At 32.4% G+C, this 15,803-nt stretch overlaps 1 protein-coding gene across 1 annotated transcript in view; it reads right to left on the bottom strand.

Annotated features, from left to right (window-relative positions):
• Window positions 1-14,986, bottom strand: part of LOC148956203 (RUN domain-containing protein 1) — a 134,517-nt gene extending 119,531 nt beyond the window's left edge. The window contains exons 1-2 of the mRNA XM_089094487.1: window positions 14,567-14,986; window positions 3,321-3,417 (exon numbers count right to left, since the gene is read on the bottom strand). Coding sequence (XP_088950613.1) covers window positions 3,321-3,417; window positions 14,567-14,742 — 273 coding nt within the window. The 5' untranslated portion in view covers window positions 14,743-14,986. The remainder of the gene's footprint in view (window positions 1-3,320; window positions 3,418-14,566) is intronic.
• Between the last annotated feature and the right edge of the window lie 817 nt (window positions 14,987-15,803).

Here is a 15,803-nt window from a genome sequence, read left to right as displayed (position 1 = left end):
TTTATGTTTTATGTGTTTTGTGTTTTATTGTGTTTCTGTTTGTATGATTTCATGAATTAATTATGAACAAAAACTTAAAGATCAGTCTTTTTTATGTTTATGATGGTTTGTGATTTATGTTTTATGTGTTTTACTGTGTTTATGTTTTATGATTTCATGAATTAATTATGAACAAAGACATAAAGATCAGTCTTTTTTATGTTTATGATGGTTTGTGATTTATGTTTTATGTGTTTTATTGTGTTTATGTTTTATGATTTCATGAATTAATCACGAACAAAGACTTAAAGATCGGTCTTTTTTATGTTTATGATGGTTTGTGATTTATGTTTTATGTGTTTTGTGTTTTATTGTGTTTATGTTTTATGATTTCATGGATTAATTATGAACAAAAGACTTAAAGATCAGTCTTTTTAATGTTTATGATGGTGTGTGATTTATGTTTCATATGTTTTGTGTTTACGATGGTTTGTGATTTATGTTTTATGTGTTTTATTGTGTTTGATTTTATGATTTCATGAATTAATTATGAACAAAGACTTAAAGATCAGTCTTTTTTATGTTTATGATGGTGATAGCAGATTAGCCTGCAGTAATTCTATTACATAAATGATCACTTCAGCCTGTATTTTAAGAAAATGCAATAGTATTAGAACGAAAAATTCGAATTAACCATTTACGATTACAGAAAATATGTAGATCAAGGGTGCAGCTACAGTTTTGAGTTTGGAGGGGGATATAAAGAATGTGCTGATGAAATCGTACAGTGTTCCGACAAATGTGGACACAAAGGCTAAATTAAACTAAAAACATAAGCTAAATTCCAATGCAACTTTAAGGGGGGGGGGGCACGCCTGATGTAGATCATCTCTATTTAGTAAGATTATTCTTTTTTTAGGCTTTATTGCATATAAAATTATACAGTATATATGTTTTCTTTTTAAACTACATTTAAAAATAGATAAATCATTTCTGCTTTTCTTTAATGTCCATTTTCAATTCTATTGAAGATAACACATAATTCCAATGTTAGCCATCAATGTCAAGTTTAATTTGTGGAAAGGGGGCATTTTCTGCTGAGTAAAATTAAATAAACTGTAAACTTGTCCACTCAATAAATGAACACAAGTGAATTTTGGGAATGACCAGTAAGTACAACATTTATGCACAAACTACAGTATTATGTAAGGTTTTACGTGAATGAAACCTTTAATACGAAAAAACAAATTTTACCGTGAAAACAAAAATTTTGCTTGTGTATGAATCCAAACTATAAGAAGCTAACTCTTTTCCCACACAAATCCCAGGAAAGAGGTAGATGCAAATATTATAAACTCTTTGTTTTATGAAAATATAAGAAGATATTACATATATCACATCATATCTGGAAACATCCACCTCTCACTTCAGCTGCGCCTGAAAAACCAATCCCTCTCAGAATCCCAAAAAATTGAGATGACATAGCCTAGATTTTCACAATTATGTACCCTCCCAACATAAGAATTAGTTAAGTCTGGCATTATTTTGAAACCAAAGAGGACTCGATGGTCGCAAAGGAAAAAAAAAAATTCGCAAATTTTTCCTCTGAAGTCTCATTGCTGTTACAGTAAACCAACAAGAAAATTAAACAGACTTTTAGCATCTTAGATCTTGAGTAATAAATTAAAAAAAAAAAAACGTTTTTTTTAACTGAAAGTAAGGAGCAACATTAAAACTTAAAACGAACAGAAATTATTCCGTATATGAAAGGGGCTGTCCCCTCCTCAACTTATCACTCTTTAAGCTAAAGTTTTGTATTGTTTTAAAAAGTAGAGTTGTGAGAAATTATCTAAATTTAGCGTAAAGAGCGAGGTGTTGAGGAGGGGACAGCCCCTTTCATATACGGAATAATTTCTGTTCGTTTTAAGTTTAAATGTTGCTCCTTACTTTCAGTTAAGAAAAACTGGTTTTTTTATTTAATTTTTGAACGTTTTTTAATTAGGCTACTGGGGGTTTTGATTTTGGCTTACCGTACATAAATAATTTAAAAAAAATGCATATTAATTTTACTTTTATTACGTTAAATGGCTTTCTCGAAAGTTGTTTAATTTTATTTACGAATGTTTTTATTAGTAATAAATATACATAACTTGCAAATTAACTTACGTAACGAACTTCTATATCTATATAATTTTAACACGTATATTAGGGGGTTCATCCCCTAGTCAATACCTCGCTCTTTACGCTAAAGTTCGAATTTTGTTCGAATTCTTTAAAAATGACCCTTAATCACAAAGGCCGTTAATTAGAATAAATAGCTCTAATGGAAGTACTAAAAAATATTTGGCTTAAAGAGCAAGGTATTGACTAGGGGGCGAACCTAATCATATACTTATTAATTTCTGTTCGTTTTAAGTTTTGATGTTGCTCCCTACTTTCAGTTGGAAAACTTGTTTTTTTGTTTTTTTATTTAATTTCTGATCGCTTTTTTTAAATAATGCTGGGAAATTCGGCGCCCTCTTCATAGCAATGTCCTTTTCCCCATGGAAAGAACCTCCCACATAACCCCCCCCCCCCCACTACCAGAAAAATATCTCCCTTGAAAACGTCAGTATACTTCCCAATAACCAATACTATATGTTAACATTGAGTAAAGTTCATAACTTTCAGCCCTCCCCCCAGGGACTTATGGGGGATTAAGTCACCCTAAAAGACATAATTATTATGTTTTTGACCATGCTGAACAAAATGCCTATCTAAAAATTTGGATCGGGTGACTTTGGGAAAAGAATGAGCGTAGGAGGGGCCCTAGTTGCCCTCAATGTTTTTGGTCACTTATAAAGGGCACTAGAGCTTATAATTTCCGTTCAAATGAGCCCTCCTACGATATTCTACGACCACTGGGTCGATACGGTCACCCCTGCGAAAAAAAAAACAAATAAACACACATCTGTTCATCTTTTTCCTGGCAAAAAATACAAAATTCTACATTTTTGCAGATACGAGCTTTAAACCTCTACAGTAGGGTTTCTGAAACGCTGAATCTGATGGTGTGATTTTCATTAAGGTTCTATAGCTTTTAGGGGGTCTTTCCCCCTTTGTCTAAAATCAGCCAAATTTACTCAGGCGCGTAACTTTTGATGGGTAGGACTAAACTTGATAAAACTTAAATATTCGAAATCAGTATTAAAATCTGATTCTTTGATGTATCTATTGGTATCAAAATTTCGTTTTTTAGAGTTTCGGTTACTATTGAGCCGGGCCGCTCCTTTCTTACAGTTTGTTACCACGAACTGTTTGAAAAATGTCAAAAAAAATTTCAAAAAAGAAAACTTTTTCACCTGAGCAAAATGGGTTGTCAAGGCCAGTAAAGCATTGTTAAGCTGTTCTTGCTCTTCTTCAAGCTCAATCAATCTTGAACTATCACCAACACTGAAGCTGCAAAATATGAAATGCTGTGAATTAGAGGTGTGATTCCATTAAAATCGTCTACATCTTCCTAACCAAGGAAATCAAAGTTTTGTTTCTAGATTTTTCTAACTAAGCTAGTCTTCTGACATTTTCAAACAATTGGATGCTTTAAATAAGTGTTCCTGGGAAATCATAAAAATCACAATAGTCCTTATTTTCAAGCAACAAATTTGTAATTTCTGAGTTTTTTCCTTCGTTTGTCTTTTTTTTAGTAGAAAAACAAATTAAAGCATCAAAATTAGCAAGACATCAATTTTTGCTGCAAAACTTGGGACAGCTTTCTGTAATAGAGATATTTTCTGGGAGGGCCATCAGCTTCCTTGGGCTCAATTCACAATTAGGTCTGTCCATGTGGATTGACTCAAAATTTAATTACCTGACACAAATGCTGACTGAAATGCCTGATAAAGAGAAAACATTTCTTTAGCTTTTTCAGAGAATGTAGATTATAATATAAATTAACATTATTAACAGATCAAATAATTATAATATAAATATTTGATGAGTATTAAACTTTTTAAGTTTAAATTAATAGAATACCAGCATTTCTAGACAAAATTTACATGTTTCAACCCAAATCTGCTTCTGATTGTAAATGTTGCAATCAAACTCAAATCAGAGGACTACATACAGCGATAAAAAAAAAATCAGAAAAATCCTTTGCAAAAGGATGAACTAGCAAGGCTAAAACCTAAAAGGCTTCATATATTGGATCTTCTACAGTGAGCCTGAATTTATGAAACCAGATAAAATATTCAACCTACAATATGGATCAGACCTCAATATAGCACTCATTGCTTTTGAGTGTTATGGGCTCCCTAGTGTCAGTATTTATGGGGAAAGAAAACATTTTAAATTTAAAGAAAAATATTTTAGAGATATTGATATAAATCAGCCCTTTGTATTTGTTTTATAGTAGTATTAAGCCTATGAAACATGTTCATAAAGCATCACCTACTTGATCTAGTGAGTTATTCTCAGGATCAGTGCCTAATGCTTTACAAAAAGGCAGGTATATAGTTATCCTTGAACAAACAAAAAGGTTAAGAGTTCTTAAGAGAAATCTTTCAGGTCACCTAGTGATGTGGAAACTAACAGAGCTGCTTTGCTTAAAGACATATATGGTATATGTTCTATTTCTAATATTCAGTTGGTTTTCAGGCACACCTTGGTATAAAAAATATTCAACAGAACTGCTTTGCTTAAAGACATATATGGTATATGTTCTATTTCTAATATTCAGTTTGGTTTTCAGGCACACCTTGGTATAAAAAATATTCAACAGAACTGCTTTGCTTAAAGACATATATGGTATATGTTCTATTTCTAATATTCAGTTTAGTTTTCAGGCACACCTTGGTATAAAAAATATTCAAAAGAACTGCTTTGCTTAAAGACATATATGGTATATGTTCTATTTCTAATATTCAGTTTAGTTTTCAGGCACACCTTGGTATAAAAAATATTCAATAGAACTGCTTTGCTTAAAGACATATATGGTATATGTTCTATTTCTAATATTCATTTTGATTTTCAGGCACACCTTGGTATAAAAAATACTCAACAGAACTGCTTTGCTTAAAGACATATACTGTATATGTTCTATTTCTAATATTCAGTTTGGTTTTCAGGCACACCTTGGTATAAAAAATACTCAACAGAGCTGCTTTGCTTAAAGACATATATGGTATATGTTCTATTTCTAATATTCATTTTGGTTTTCAGGCACACCTTGGTATAAAAAATACTCAACAGAACTCCTTTGCTTTAAGACATATATGGTATGTGTTCTATTTCTAATATTCAGTTTGGTTTTCAGGCACCCCTTGGTATAAAAAATATTCAACAGAACTGCTTTGCTTAAAGACATATATGGTATATGTTCTATTTCTATTATTCATTTTGATTTTCAGGCACACCTTGGTATAAAAAATACTCAACAGAACTGCTTTGCTTAAAGACATATACTGTATATGTTCTATTTCTAATATTCAGTTTGGTTTTCAGGCACACCTTGGTATAAAAAATACTCAACAGAGCTGCTTTGCTTAAAGACATATATGGTATATGTTCTATTTCTAATATTCAGTTTGGTTTTCAGGCACACCTTGGTATAAAAAATACTCATCCAACAATATGAAACAGAGCTCAGTGTAGCACTCAATTACTTTGTAAGTGTTATACGTTTCTAAGTGTTAGTGTCTATGATAAAACAAACTATGAAAAAATTAAAGAAAAATAAAATGCTAGAGTTATTGATTGTATCTGCACTATGTATTAGTCCTATGGTAGTGCTATGCTTATTAAACATCTTTATTAAGTACCATCTGCTTATGAGCTGGAGCTATGTATCTCATATCATCATCTTTCAGATCACCCAGTGTTGTAGAAATTAACAGAATTACTTTTGCTTAAAAACATATAATTTGTATTCTATCACTGATACCTAGTTTAATTTTCAGATACACTGCGTTGAGGCGTTATAAATGTAAGGCTTTCTGTGGTCTTCCTAATTCTCCCATTCCCCCTTTATAAGCCTCCAAGTGAGGCTCAGTGAACCTCCTAGCATGAGTAGCACCAGGAAAAACATTCAAACTATAGTGCGAATTGCAGGTCAATATGGCAATCAAGCCATCAGACAGCGTTTTAGATTTGTTAGTTTTAATATTTAGGGTAAGAGGTACTATTAACTAGCAGAAATAAAACCATTCTAGGGCTATTATAGAGATATACAGTACGCATTAGTTTTTTATAATAATAAGATGATTAAACATCTTATTCTGCTTCATCAGACACTTTTCTTTTATCAGCACATGATGCTTTTAAAGAGGTTACCCTGGACCAAAAAAAGAATTTGAACAACACCATACTGTAATTGTTTTCCTGGTATTGTTTGAATCTATGCAGCTGCTTTTAATATCAGATGTATACAGTTTGCATGCTACTTATGCTCGGCTTCCACTTTCGAACCTTTAAATTCGGGGGAAAGTCATTGAAATTCGGGGAATTTTGGGGGAAATAGAATTTTCTTGCAAGAACCTAAGAACCCACATTAATTTTATCTTCATTTTTGGGTTATTGAATTACTTTTGAGTTACAATTATTTACTAAAGTATCAGCTACTACTGAACCGAATCTGCAGGACTTGAATCCGCATAGAGAATCAAGTATCAAGTAACCAAAAAACGGGATTGGAACTCCCAGTTGAAAATGTTTGTTGCTGATATTGCGGTAAAAACTTCAGAATTGTTTTCAAAGTAAAAAAATGGGTGACATACTGTGGCAGTTTGTTGCTTTAGCAACAATATCTTTGCATTACATTATCTTTAAAACCTTATTCTTTTAGTCAAATAAACATGTGTACTTGATCAATCTTCTAGCAAAAAAAATGCAAAATTCCACGTTTTCCCAGAACTTTTACAAGAAGGTTCTGGGATATGCTGAACTTGATGGTGTGATTTACATTAAGATTCCTTGACTTTTAAGGGGTGTTTTCTCCATTTTTAGATAATAAGGCAAATTTTCTCAGGCTTGTAGCTTTTGATGGGTATTACTACGTTTAATGAATTTTATATGTTTGGAATCAGCACAGTAGCCCAAAACTTTCGGTTCATCTAATATTATCAAATTTTTGCTTTGCAAAGCTACGGTTACTATTGAGCCATGAAGTTCCTTACAGTTTGTTACCACAAACTGCTTGATGGACAAATTACACAACTTAAAAAGTCACTTAAACTTGTACAATGAAACTCTCTAATTTTTTTGTAGTGAGGGAGGGAGGGAGATACCACAAAGGGTGCATTTTAATGCCAAAACATCCCACTCTCATTGAGCAATCACAAAAACACAGAGGTAGTTCTAAGAGAGAGACAAGGCGAGGATGAGGTAGAAATTGATCTATAGTCCCCAAGCCCGTAACCAGGATTTTTGTTTGGGGGTGGTGGGTGGGGGAGGGGATTTTTTTGTGTGGGGGGGGGGGGTAGAAAAGAAGCTTAAAAACGCATCAAAATATGAAATTGGTATCTACTCCCTTATGATTTCTGTATATATTTCTAGCCTTCGCAATTATTATGGATGTTAATAGTGAAAATAAACCCCAAAATGAGCAGAATGTGTTCCGTGATAGAGGGGGCTGCCCCTTCCTCATCCACACCTCCACCTCATGATTGCAGAAACCTTGGAGTGTACTTATTGTCTAGATTAGAAATTGAGGGTTCTAGCCTGTTTTTTAAAGCACAAAGGGACTGGAGACCAGCCAGCCACATAGGGGTGGTAGTTTCTGAGGAGTATTTTTTTTTTTTTGGAAGGAAGGGGGGGTCTTCAGGGGTATTTTCCGGGGGTTCTTGTCGGGGGTTGGCTCAGAATTTTCGTAAGCTGCTGTCTCTAGTTATGTCTCTGTTGTCTCTATCTATCAACTTGAATAAGTGTAAGTTTTGTGCATTAATAGTAAACTTTCTGTATCTCCACTAAACCTTGGTTTGGTTTCATTACCTTGCTTGGTTAAAGTTAGATGGTTTGGTATATTGTTTCGCCCATCATTTTCAAAGCCTGCTCCCGAGTTGGTTTTTAATGACTTACAAAAATACTAGTGCGCCATATGGTAGGATAGCTCTGAATAAAGGACGTTATAACTGCATAAGCTAGGCTTTATAATAGTGTTTGTTCTCCAGCAGTAAATTCCTTATCCATAGAGGACAGCTAGCCTCCCCCACACTCCATTTTTTTCCCAGATGCACTTTATAAAGAAGGGGCTGTTGAATAAAATTCAAAGGGGGCTCATTTGATTGGAAATCGAGAGTTCTAAGGCCCTTTTTAAGAGTCAAAGATGGTCGGAGGGCAACTAGCCCCCCTCCCCTAAGCCCTTTTTCCACAAATACATCTGATAGAAAATTTGAGGTAGCCATTGCATCAGATAGCCATTTCATTAAAAATAGTTCCAAGGTCAGATAACAAAATTTGTTTGGAAAGTGAAAGTTCTAGTTCACTTTTTGAGAGTCAAAAGAAATCAGACGGCAACTACCCCCCCCCTTTATGCCCTTTTTCCCCCAAATGCATCAAATAAAAAATTTAATGCATAAATAAAATAAAATCAAAAACAGTTCAAACACCAGATATTAAAACTTCTGGGATGACTCAACCCCCCAGGGTCTGGGGACAGGCATTGTAAATTATGCCCTGGGGGCATATATGGTTCTTCTAGAAGGGATGCTTGTATAAACTTCAAAGAGGGCTCATTTTATTTAAAATTAAAAGTTTTACTTCACTTTTATAGAGTTAAAAGAGATCAAAGGGCAATTATCCCCCCCCCTCCATGCCCTTATTTCCCAAAACCCATCCAATAAAAATTTTGAGATAGCCATTTTGTTAAAAATAGTTCAAACTTTGATTTAAACTTTGAAATGTTAAAAATTTGATTTTGAAATAAGGAATTTTTATAGACTTGAAACTTCTTCCAATCAAAAATGAAATAAAACAAATTAAAGAAAACTTTCTGAAAATAAGTTCTTCAAAGAAAATTAAAGGTTATTTTAAACTTAAGCTCAGCAGATACAAATACCTATTAAAATTCAAACTCAAAACAACCAGAAATTACTATTAAACAGTAAATGAAACCCAAACAAACAGAAATTAAATAAACAATCATAGCAAAAAAACATACAACAAGTAAAAATATAAATGAATAAATAGATCTTAAAGCAAGTAATGCTGAGATTGAATTTGAAAATCAAGCTTAAAAAGAAAAAGAAAAATTTCCTATTGAAGTACAAATGAAACTTAAAACAAACAGAAATTAAATAAACAATCAGTGCAAACAAACATACAAAAGATATTAATGTAAACTAATAAATAAATCTTAAAACGAGTGAAACTTAAATTGAATATGCAAATCAAGCTTGAAATGAACAAAAATCACCACAAACAAGAATTTGGGTATCACCTCCTTCTCTCACTGTAAAAGTCTAAAACCTACTGCAGCATTGGCGCTTTACTGAAAACCAATTTTATGACAAATATTTTCTTTTGTACTTAAAACTGAAAATAAATATTAAAATTATAGCAACATTTTGAAGTAATGAGCTTTCAGCAATTAATATCATTATATGTCAAATCTTTAGTTTAATTTATTAGCTCTTTTTAAAGTTATTCAAGACAAATATAGCTTCACTACAAACAAGTGTTTGGATACTACCTCCTTCCATAACTGTAAATAAAAACCAAAAGCCTACTGTGTCATTGGAATTTAACTGAAAACGAATTATTTAACAAATATTTTCTTTTCCAGTTTTTACAGCATTGAAAATAAAAATAAAATTACTGTGAAATAAAATTCTGGACTGATGGATCTTTCAACAATTAATATCATTATCCATCAAATATTCAAAAATTTGATCCATCAACATCAAAAATTTGATGTTGTTTATACTTTCCAAGACTGTTCAAGACACACATTATTTTCAGTAAAGCACCAATGGCGCAGTAGGTTTTAGACTTTTACAGTGAGAGAAGGAGGTGATACCCAAATTCTTGTTTGTAGTGATTTTTGTTTGTTTCAAGCATTGATTTGCATATTCAATTTAAGTTTCACTCGTTTTAAGATTTATTTATTAATTTACATTAATATCCATAGTATGTTTGTTTGCATTAATTGTTCATTTAATTTCTGTTTGTTTTAAGTTTCATTTATACTTCAATAGGAAATTTTTCTTTTTCTTTTTAAGCTTGATTTTCAAATTCAATCTCAGCATTACTTGCTTTAAGATCTATTTATTCATTTATATTATTACTTGTTGTATGTTTTTTGCTATGATTGTTTATTTAATTCCTGTTCGTTTTTGGTTTCATTTACTCTTTAATAATAATTTCTGGTCGTTTGAATTTTAACAAGTATTTGTATCTGCTGTGCTTAAGTTTAAAATGGCTTTTACTTTTCTTTGTAAAACTTATTTTTTTGGAAAGTTTTTTTTTAATTAATATATGTAAATAGTGATGATCCACTCATGAACTGTGAAATGAAACTGTGTTAACTTTCCTGTTGTTATGTTAGTGTTGTTATAAACTGTGTTAAATGCACCTAGCAACATCTACATGTTCTTCAACCCTAGTCACTAGAAGATGCAATTTAGGGTAATTTAAGGTAAAACAAGGAAATAAAAGCAAGAAAAGAAAAACCATGAGAGATTTGGCGTATAAAACATAAATGAGGAAAGGTAAAGATAAAACTAACTCCAGAGAAATCAGACCAAAACTTTATTTTTGAGACAAATTTTGCAAAACCTTCTAGTACAAACAAAGAAAAACATATGTGTGTACTATTGAGAGATTGGCAATACAATCCAGCAAGGAGATAGATAACTTGTTCATCTTATTTTGAACCTAACCCTGTTTCAGACCCCTTTACAGGGGAAAAAAATGGGTCTGAAATTTCTATGTGCAACCCTAGATCTTGGGGGGTTTGCTATAAGAAACGAATCTAAGAAGTGACCTGGGATTTTCTCAAAGATAGGATAAGAAATCAGACCCTCCCAATTATATACCAAGGAGTGTCTTCAAGCATACAAGAACTTGGATTAAAGATTTGTCTACTGTAGAATCCTAGTAACGTTGATCTTCTAAGCCATGATGTACAACACCATACAGAGAGGGAATTTTGACTAGATTTCCTTGAAAATATGTTTGCTATGATTTTACAGTTTCCAAAAATGCAACTGAGAATGGATGGTCCTTTTTCTGGGAGCCAAGGAACAGAAACCAAAGGGCAAAATTAATAGCAATTTTTTGCAACAAATTTAAGAGTTTGATAGCAAAGGCACTGTAAAGAATGCTGTAGCAGTCAAAACAGAAACTGCCAAAACTTTTCCAATTCTTCAGCATTGTCAAAGCATAGAGATATATGAGACAACTTTCCTTCTTTTGGGTGAGTTACTAAAGATTCTAGGTAGTATGTTTTCTGCAGTTATGTGTTTAATCACATTGTACAGACAAAGTCAAAGGATGACTACTCCAAACTCAAATGAAAACTGTAGCTCCCAATATTGTTGAGGTTCTGATGTTTAAACACATAGTAGACTGGAAAGTATCTCATGGCACCATTGCCCCATCTGCCATGTGGTAATTGAACAAACAGAAAATCCTACTTGTAAACTGAGGACAAAAGCTCACAAGAAATTCATCAGTTGTGAATTCCAAACTGATTTTACAGAAACATATGATATGTAGGCTAAATTGGGCCACTGAAAACCAGTGCTAAAGGCAGCTTACAGTGCAAATATCTAGGTTTGGGAAGTGAACAAGAGAAACCCTGTGCCAAAAGAAGGTGATTCCACAACCATTCCATTGTGAATACAAAAGTTAATAAATATCCAAGAGCATGAAAGAGACTTTTTCATAGCCACTCTATTGTGGATACAGAAGTTTTAAAACTTCCAAGGGTGTGAAAGAGACCCTTCTTGAGACTGATGAAAACAAAGAGGTGGGAGACAAATACAAACAAGCAAAAGATCAGCCAATGGTTGAGTGATTTACAACCTGTAGTTTTTGTATTTGGGTTTAAGATAAAAAAAAAAAAAAAAAAAAAAAAAAAAAAAAAAAAAAAAAGGCTAGCTGATTTGCAGGGTTTCTTAAGATAAAGTGTTTTCCATGTGGCACTCTTCCATGTCAAGCAAAAACTAAGCATTAGCTTTTTAGTCAAAACTGACTGAACTTTCCATTTTGGCTCTTTTTGAGGGGCCATAAAAATTTGACAATCAAATATAAAAGGTTTCAAAAGCACAACTACTAAGGCAAAAAAACTAATACAGTTCTTCTATCTCATGAAAGCAATTTGAAAAAACAAGATGTATGGTTTCTGCTTGGCACTGATGATGCTTTGCACCAATTTTGGTTTCCTTCAGAAGAAGCAAACCAAAATTAGTACCCCCTATTCAACCCCCTAATTAATACCCCATATCATATATAGTCAATGACTTTTCTATATGTTTACTCTTATTTAATATTAATTTAATGGCAAACAAGCAGCAACAGTAAGCACTAGAATATAAGTCAGCCAATGAAAAGTTCATCAAGTATATAATATTTGGGCTATTTATTTACATCTTAGGTGAGGTAGGTTAACATGCAGTGATGCACTTTTGGGGATAATATAGTCCACATAAATATTGAAGGTAAAGGTCTAGATTAGGGGCTATTGAGAAGGAAACATGTTAAGAAAACAATCCTTTATCCAAAACAAACTTTTTGTCCACTTTCATTAAGTGTTTCCCCCCTTCTTCTAGCAAACATGTTAGTTTTTCAGTAAATATTGAGCAGTTCACATAAATTAACTAAAAATAAAGCAAAATACCACTTGGTCCCATTTTTTATGCTCTATCTAAATATAATAATTGCTCAACTAACAAATTCAATTTTAAGCCCTTTGCAAACCCTCAAGGATGATACCTTTTTCTTATATTTTAGATATGGCCATGGTCTATATAGCCTGCCTCTGTTAGCATCAATCTTGCTAAAAACTGGTTTACCTGTAAATTGAATCAGTGGTGATAAAATCAAGAATCAATAAATGCACAAGAAATATAAAATATGGGCTATATATTTTGCTGATGTTAGAAAAGTTAGGTTAACATTGAATTTGTGAGTTAAATAATTATTATATCTGTAGAGCATAAAAAAAAACATCAAGCAGTATGTTCACTTTATTTGTAGGTCATTTATGTGAACTGCTTAATATTTACAAGTTTTTCAATCGTGTTCTACAAATGACTCTTTTGTTTCAACCCATGTAGGGCCTGTCTATAAATTGAATCAACTGTGACAAGATAAAAGCCAGAAAACAAGAGTGACATGTAGCAAAACGCCTAGGAATATGTAATTTAGGCTATATATTTGCAAATTAGGAAGGGGGGTGTTGCTTATAATAACTATATTATGACTGATATGTCTTTTTTGGTAGTCCTTGTAATATAAAGGAGAGACAAGGTAGGGACATTAAAATCAGGACATACTTTAAAGGATGTATGTCCATCTCTAAAATTTTTAGTTTCCTAACCTAAACACTTTCCAAGATAGCAAAAAGATTATAAACTAAGAGCTGAACACGTTTACTTCTTGATAACCCCTAAACTACACCTTTAAGGGTTTTTTCTACCATCCAAGCAAAAATTGTGAGCTAGGCTAACAATTTTCTTAACACTAGGCCTAGTGTTTTGGCCATCTAACTGAAAGTGTTAGCTAACAATGTCAGAGAATATTAGAACAAATTGAATGTTTGTAGCAGAAAATTACCAGAAAATTTATTTTTTGTTAGCTAACCATTCTGTTTCTTCTTTTAAAAAAAACAAAACAAATGGGTAAATTTTTGTTATTCATATTATTGACTTACAAATAAAGTAAACATACCACTTGATTCCTTTTTTCATGCTCTTTCAAATATACTAACTATTTTGGTAAATTTCTACCAAATCATATCTTTGAGTAAGGACAAAATTTAATACAAATTTTTATGCCTTTTTCTATGCTGATTAAAAATATAACAATCATTTCTTTTGTAAATGAATTTCAGCCCCCCCCCCCTATATATGCCAATTCAGGGTATATATTTCTAAATTAGGGGGGGGGGGCGGGGGGTAAAGTTTAAACTTACTTCCCATCTACATAAGAAACAAAATTTGCCCCCAACCCCCCTCATTTAGAAATATATACCCTGAATTGGCATATATAGGGGGCTGAAATTCATTTCCAATAGAAATGATTGTTATATTTGTAATCAGCATAAAAAAAGGCATTGAGTGGTATATTTACTTTATGCATAAGTCAATGATATGATTTGGTAGAAATTTACCACTATTTTTTTTAATGAATTTTACTGCCATCCCTATATAGGTATAGGCCTACCAATTCAGGGCATATAGGCAATTTGCACATTAGGGGTGGGGTTAAATTTTATTTCTGATGTAAACGAGAGGTAAGTTTAAACTTTACCCTCACTCCTCTAGTGTGCAACCATATGCCCAAAATTTGTATAATTAGGGGTGGGGGGTAAAATTCATTTCTGACACAAATGAGTATTGGCCTACCACTAGATAACAGCCTACTTTTACCTAAATAAAAAAAGACTTATTACTCTGCCCAACTTTCAGGAGCTTCAGAGTATGACAAAGAGTCTTGTCGTGCTTTCCCAAGTTCAGAATCAGGATCTGTTGCTCCAAGAGGAGCCCATCTTTCTCCTTTAGAAATATGCTCTTCGTCGCTACTCTGTAGATCTTCCTGTTGAGTTCCTAGCTCTAAATTCATATTCATTTTACAATAATTTTAGTTTTTTGTATAAAACTGATCAATCAATAAAAAACTTAAGTAATCAACGGCAAAATATTCAAAAGGATCAGTTTTTATTCTTTGACTTCTTGTTTAAAATGGACACAGAAATAAATCCAGGAAATGAGCAAAATATTTTAACTACTTTTTCAGGTGGTGGGCTCTAACCAGAGTCAAAACATTCAGAATAAATATGGAGCCGGAAAACAAGTCTCCATTAAAATAAAATTTGACAGATTTGTAGAATCTGCCAATTGGGGAATGGATTTCTCTGATTCTACCCGCGTCTAGTGTTACCAACACCTGAGAACAAAATGTACCACAAATTGCATGAAAAATGTGCCAAAGACAAAAAAAATGTAGCATATCCCAAATTTTTTTCAACACGCGGATCGTCGGTGACGTAAAGTACTATCTATGAAAATTTTGCATAAGACATTTTCATCAACTTTCTTTCTTCATTCCTTTGTTTTTCTTTCTCTTCTAATACAGTCCATTGCTCCTGACAGTACTTGAAGAAATTGTTCGGAGTAACAACAGAAACATTTTACTACAAGCCAACAAAAGTCGTTGTTTTTGGCCACTTACGATCATTTATAAACTTGGAAAACTTTAGCAAACTTTTTCAAACTCAAAACGAGCAGAAATTAGCATGAGTAGGGCCCAAAACCCATATGCCTTCCCAAGGCCAGAACATAATTTACACTTTACTGAAAAAATATAAATGTTTTATTTTGATAAATCAAATAATATTAAAATTTTGATAACTAAATATCAGTATATGTATATTAAACTGATAATGCATATTCATTTGTATTTTTTTCAGTAAAGTGTAAATTATGTTCTGGCCTTGGGAAGGCATAGGGGTTTCCAGCCCTACTCGTGTTAATTTCTGCTCGTTTTGAGTTTGACTCGGTTATTTATTGTAATTTCTGTTCGTTTTGGTTTTCATCTATTTATCGATGCTGATTTGTGGTGGTTTCACGCTTGGTAGATTATTTGATTTTATTTTTGCTCATTTTTTGTTTAATGAAGTTCTTTACTTT

Source organism: Artemia sp. Qi Xiang Cuo, chromosome 1, assembly GCF_049724085.1.
Source record: "Artemia sp. Qi Xiang Cuo chromosome 1, ASM4972408v1, whole genome shotgun sequence".
Taxonomy (NCBI): Eukaryota; Metazoa; Arthropoda; class Branchiopoda; order Anostraca; family Artemiidae; genus Artemia; species Artemia sp. Qi Xiang Cuo.
Note: the sequence above shows the minus strand (reverse complement) of the source record. Positions and strands in the feature narration are given on the sequence as shown.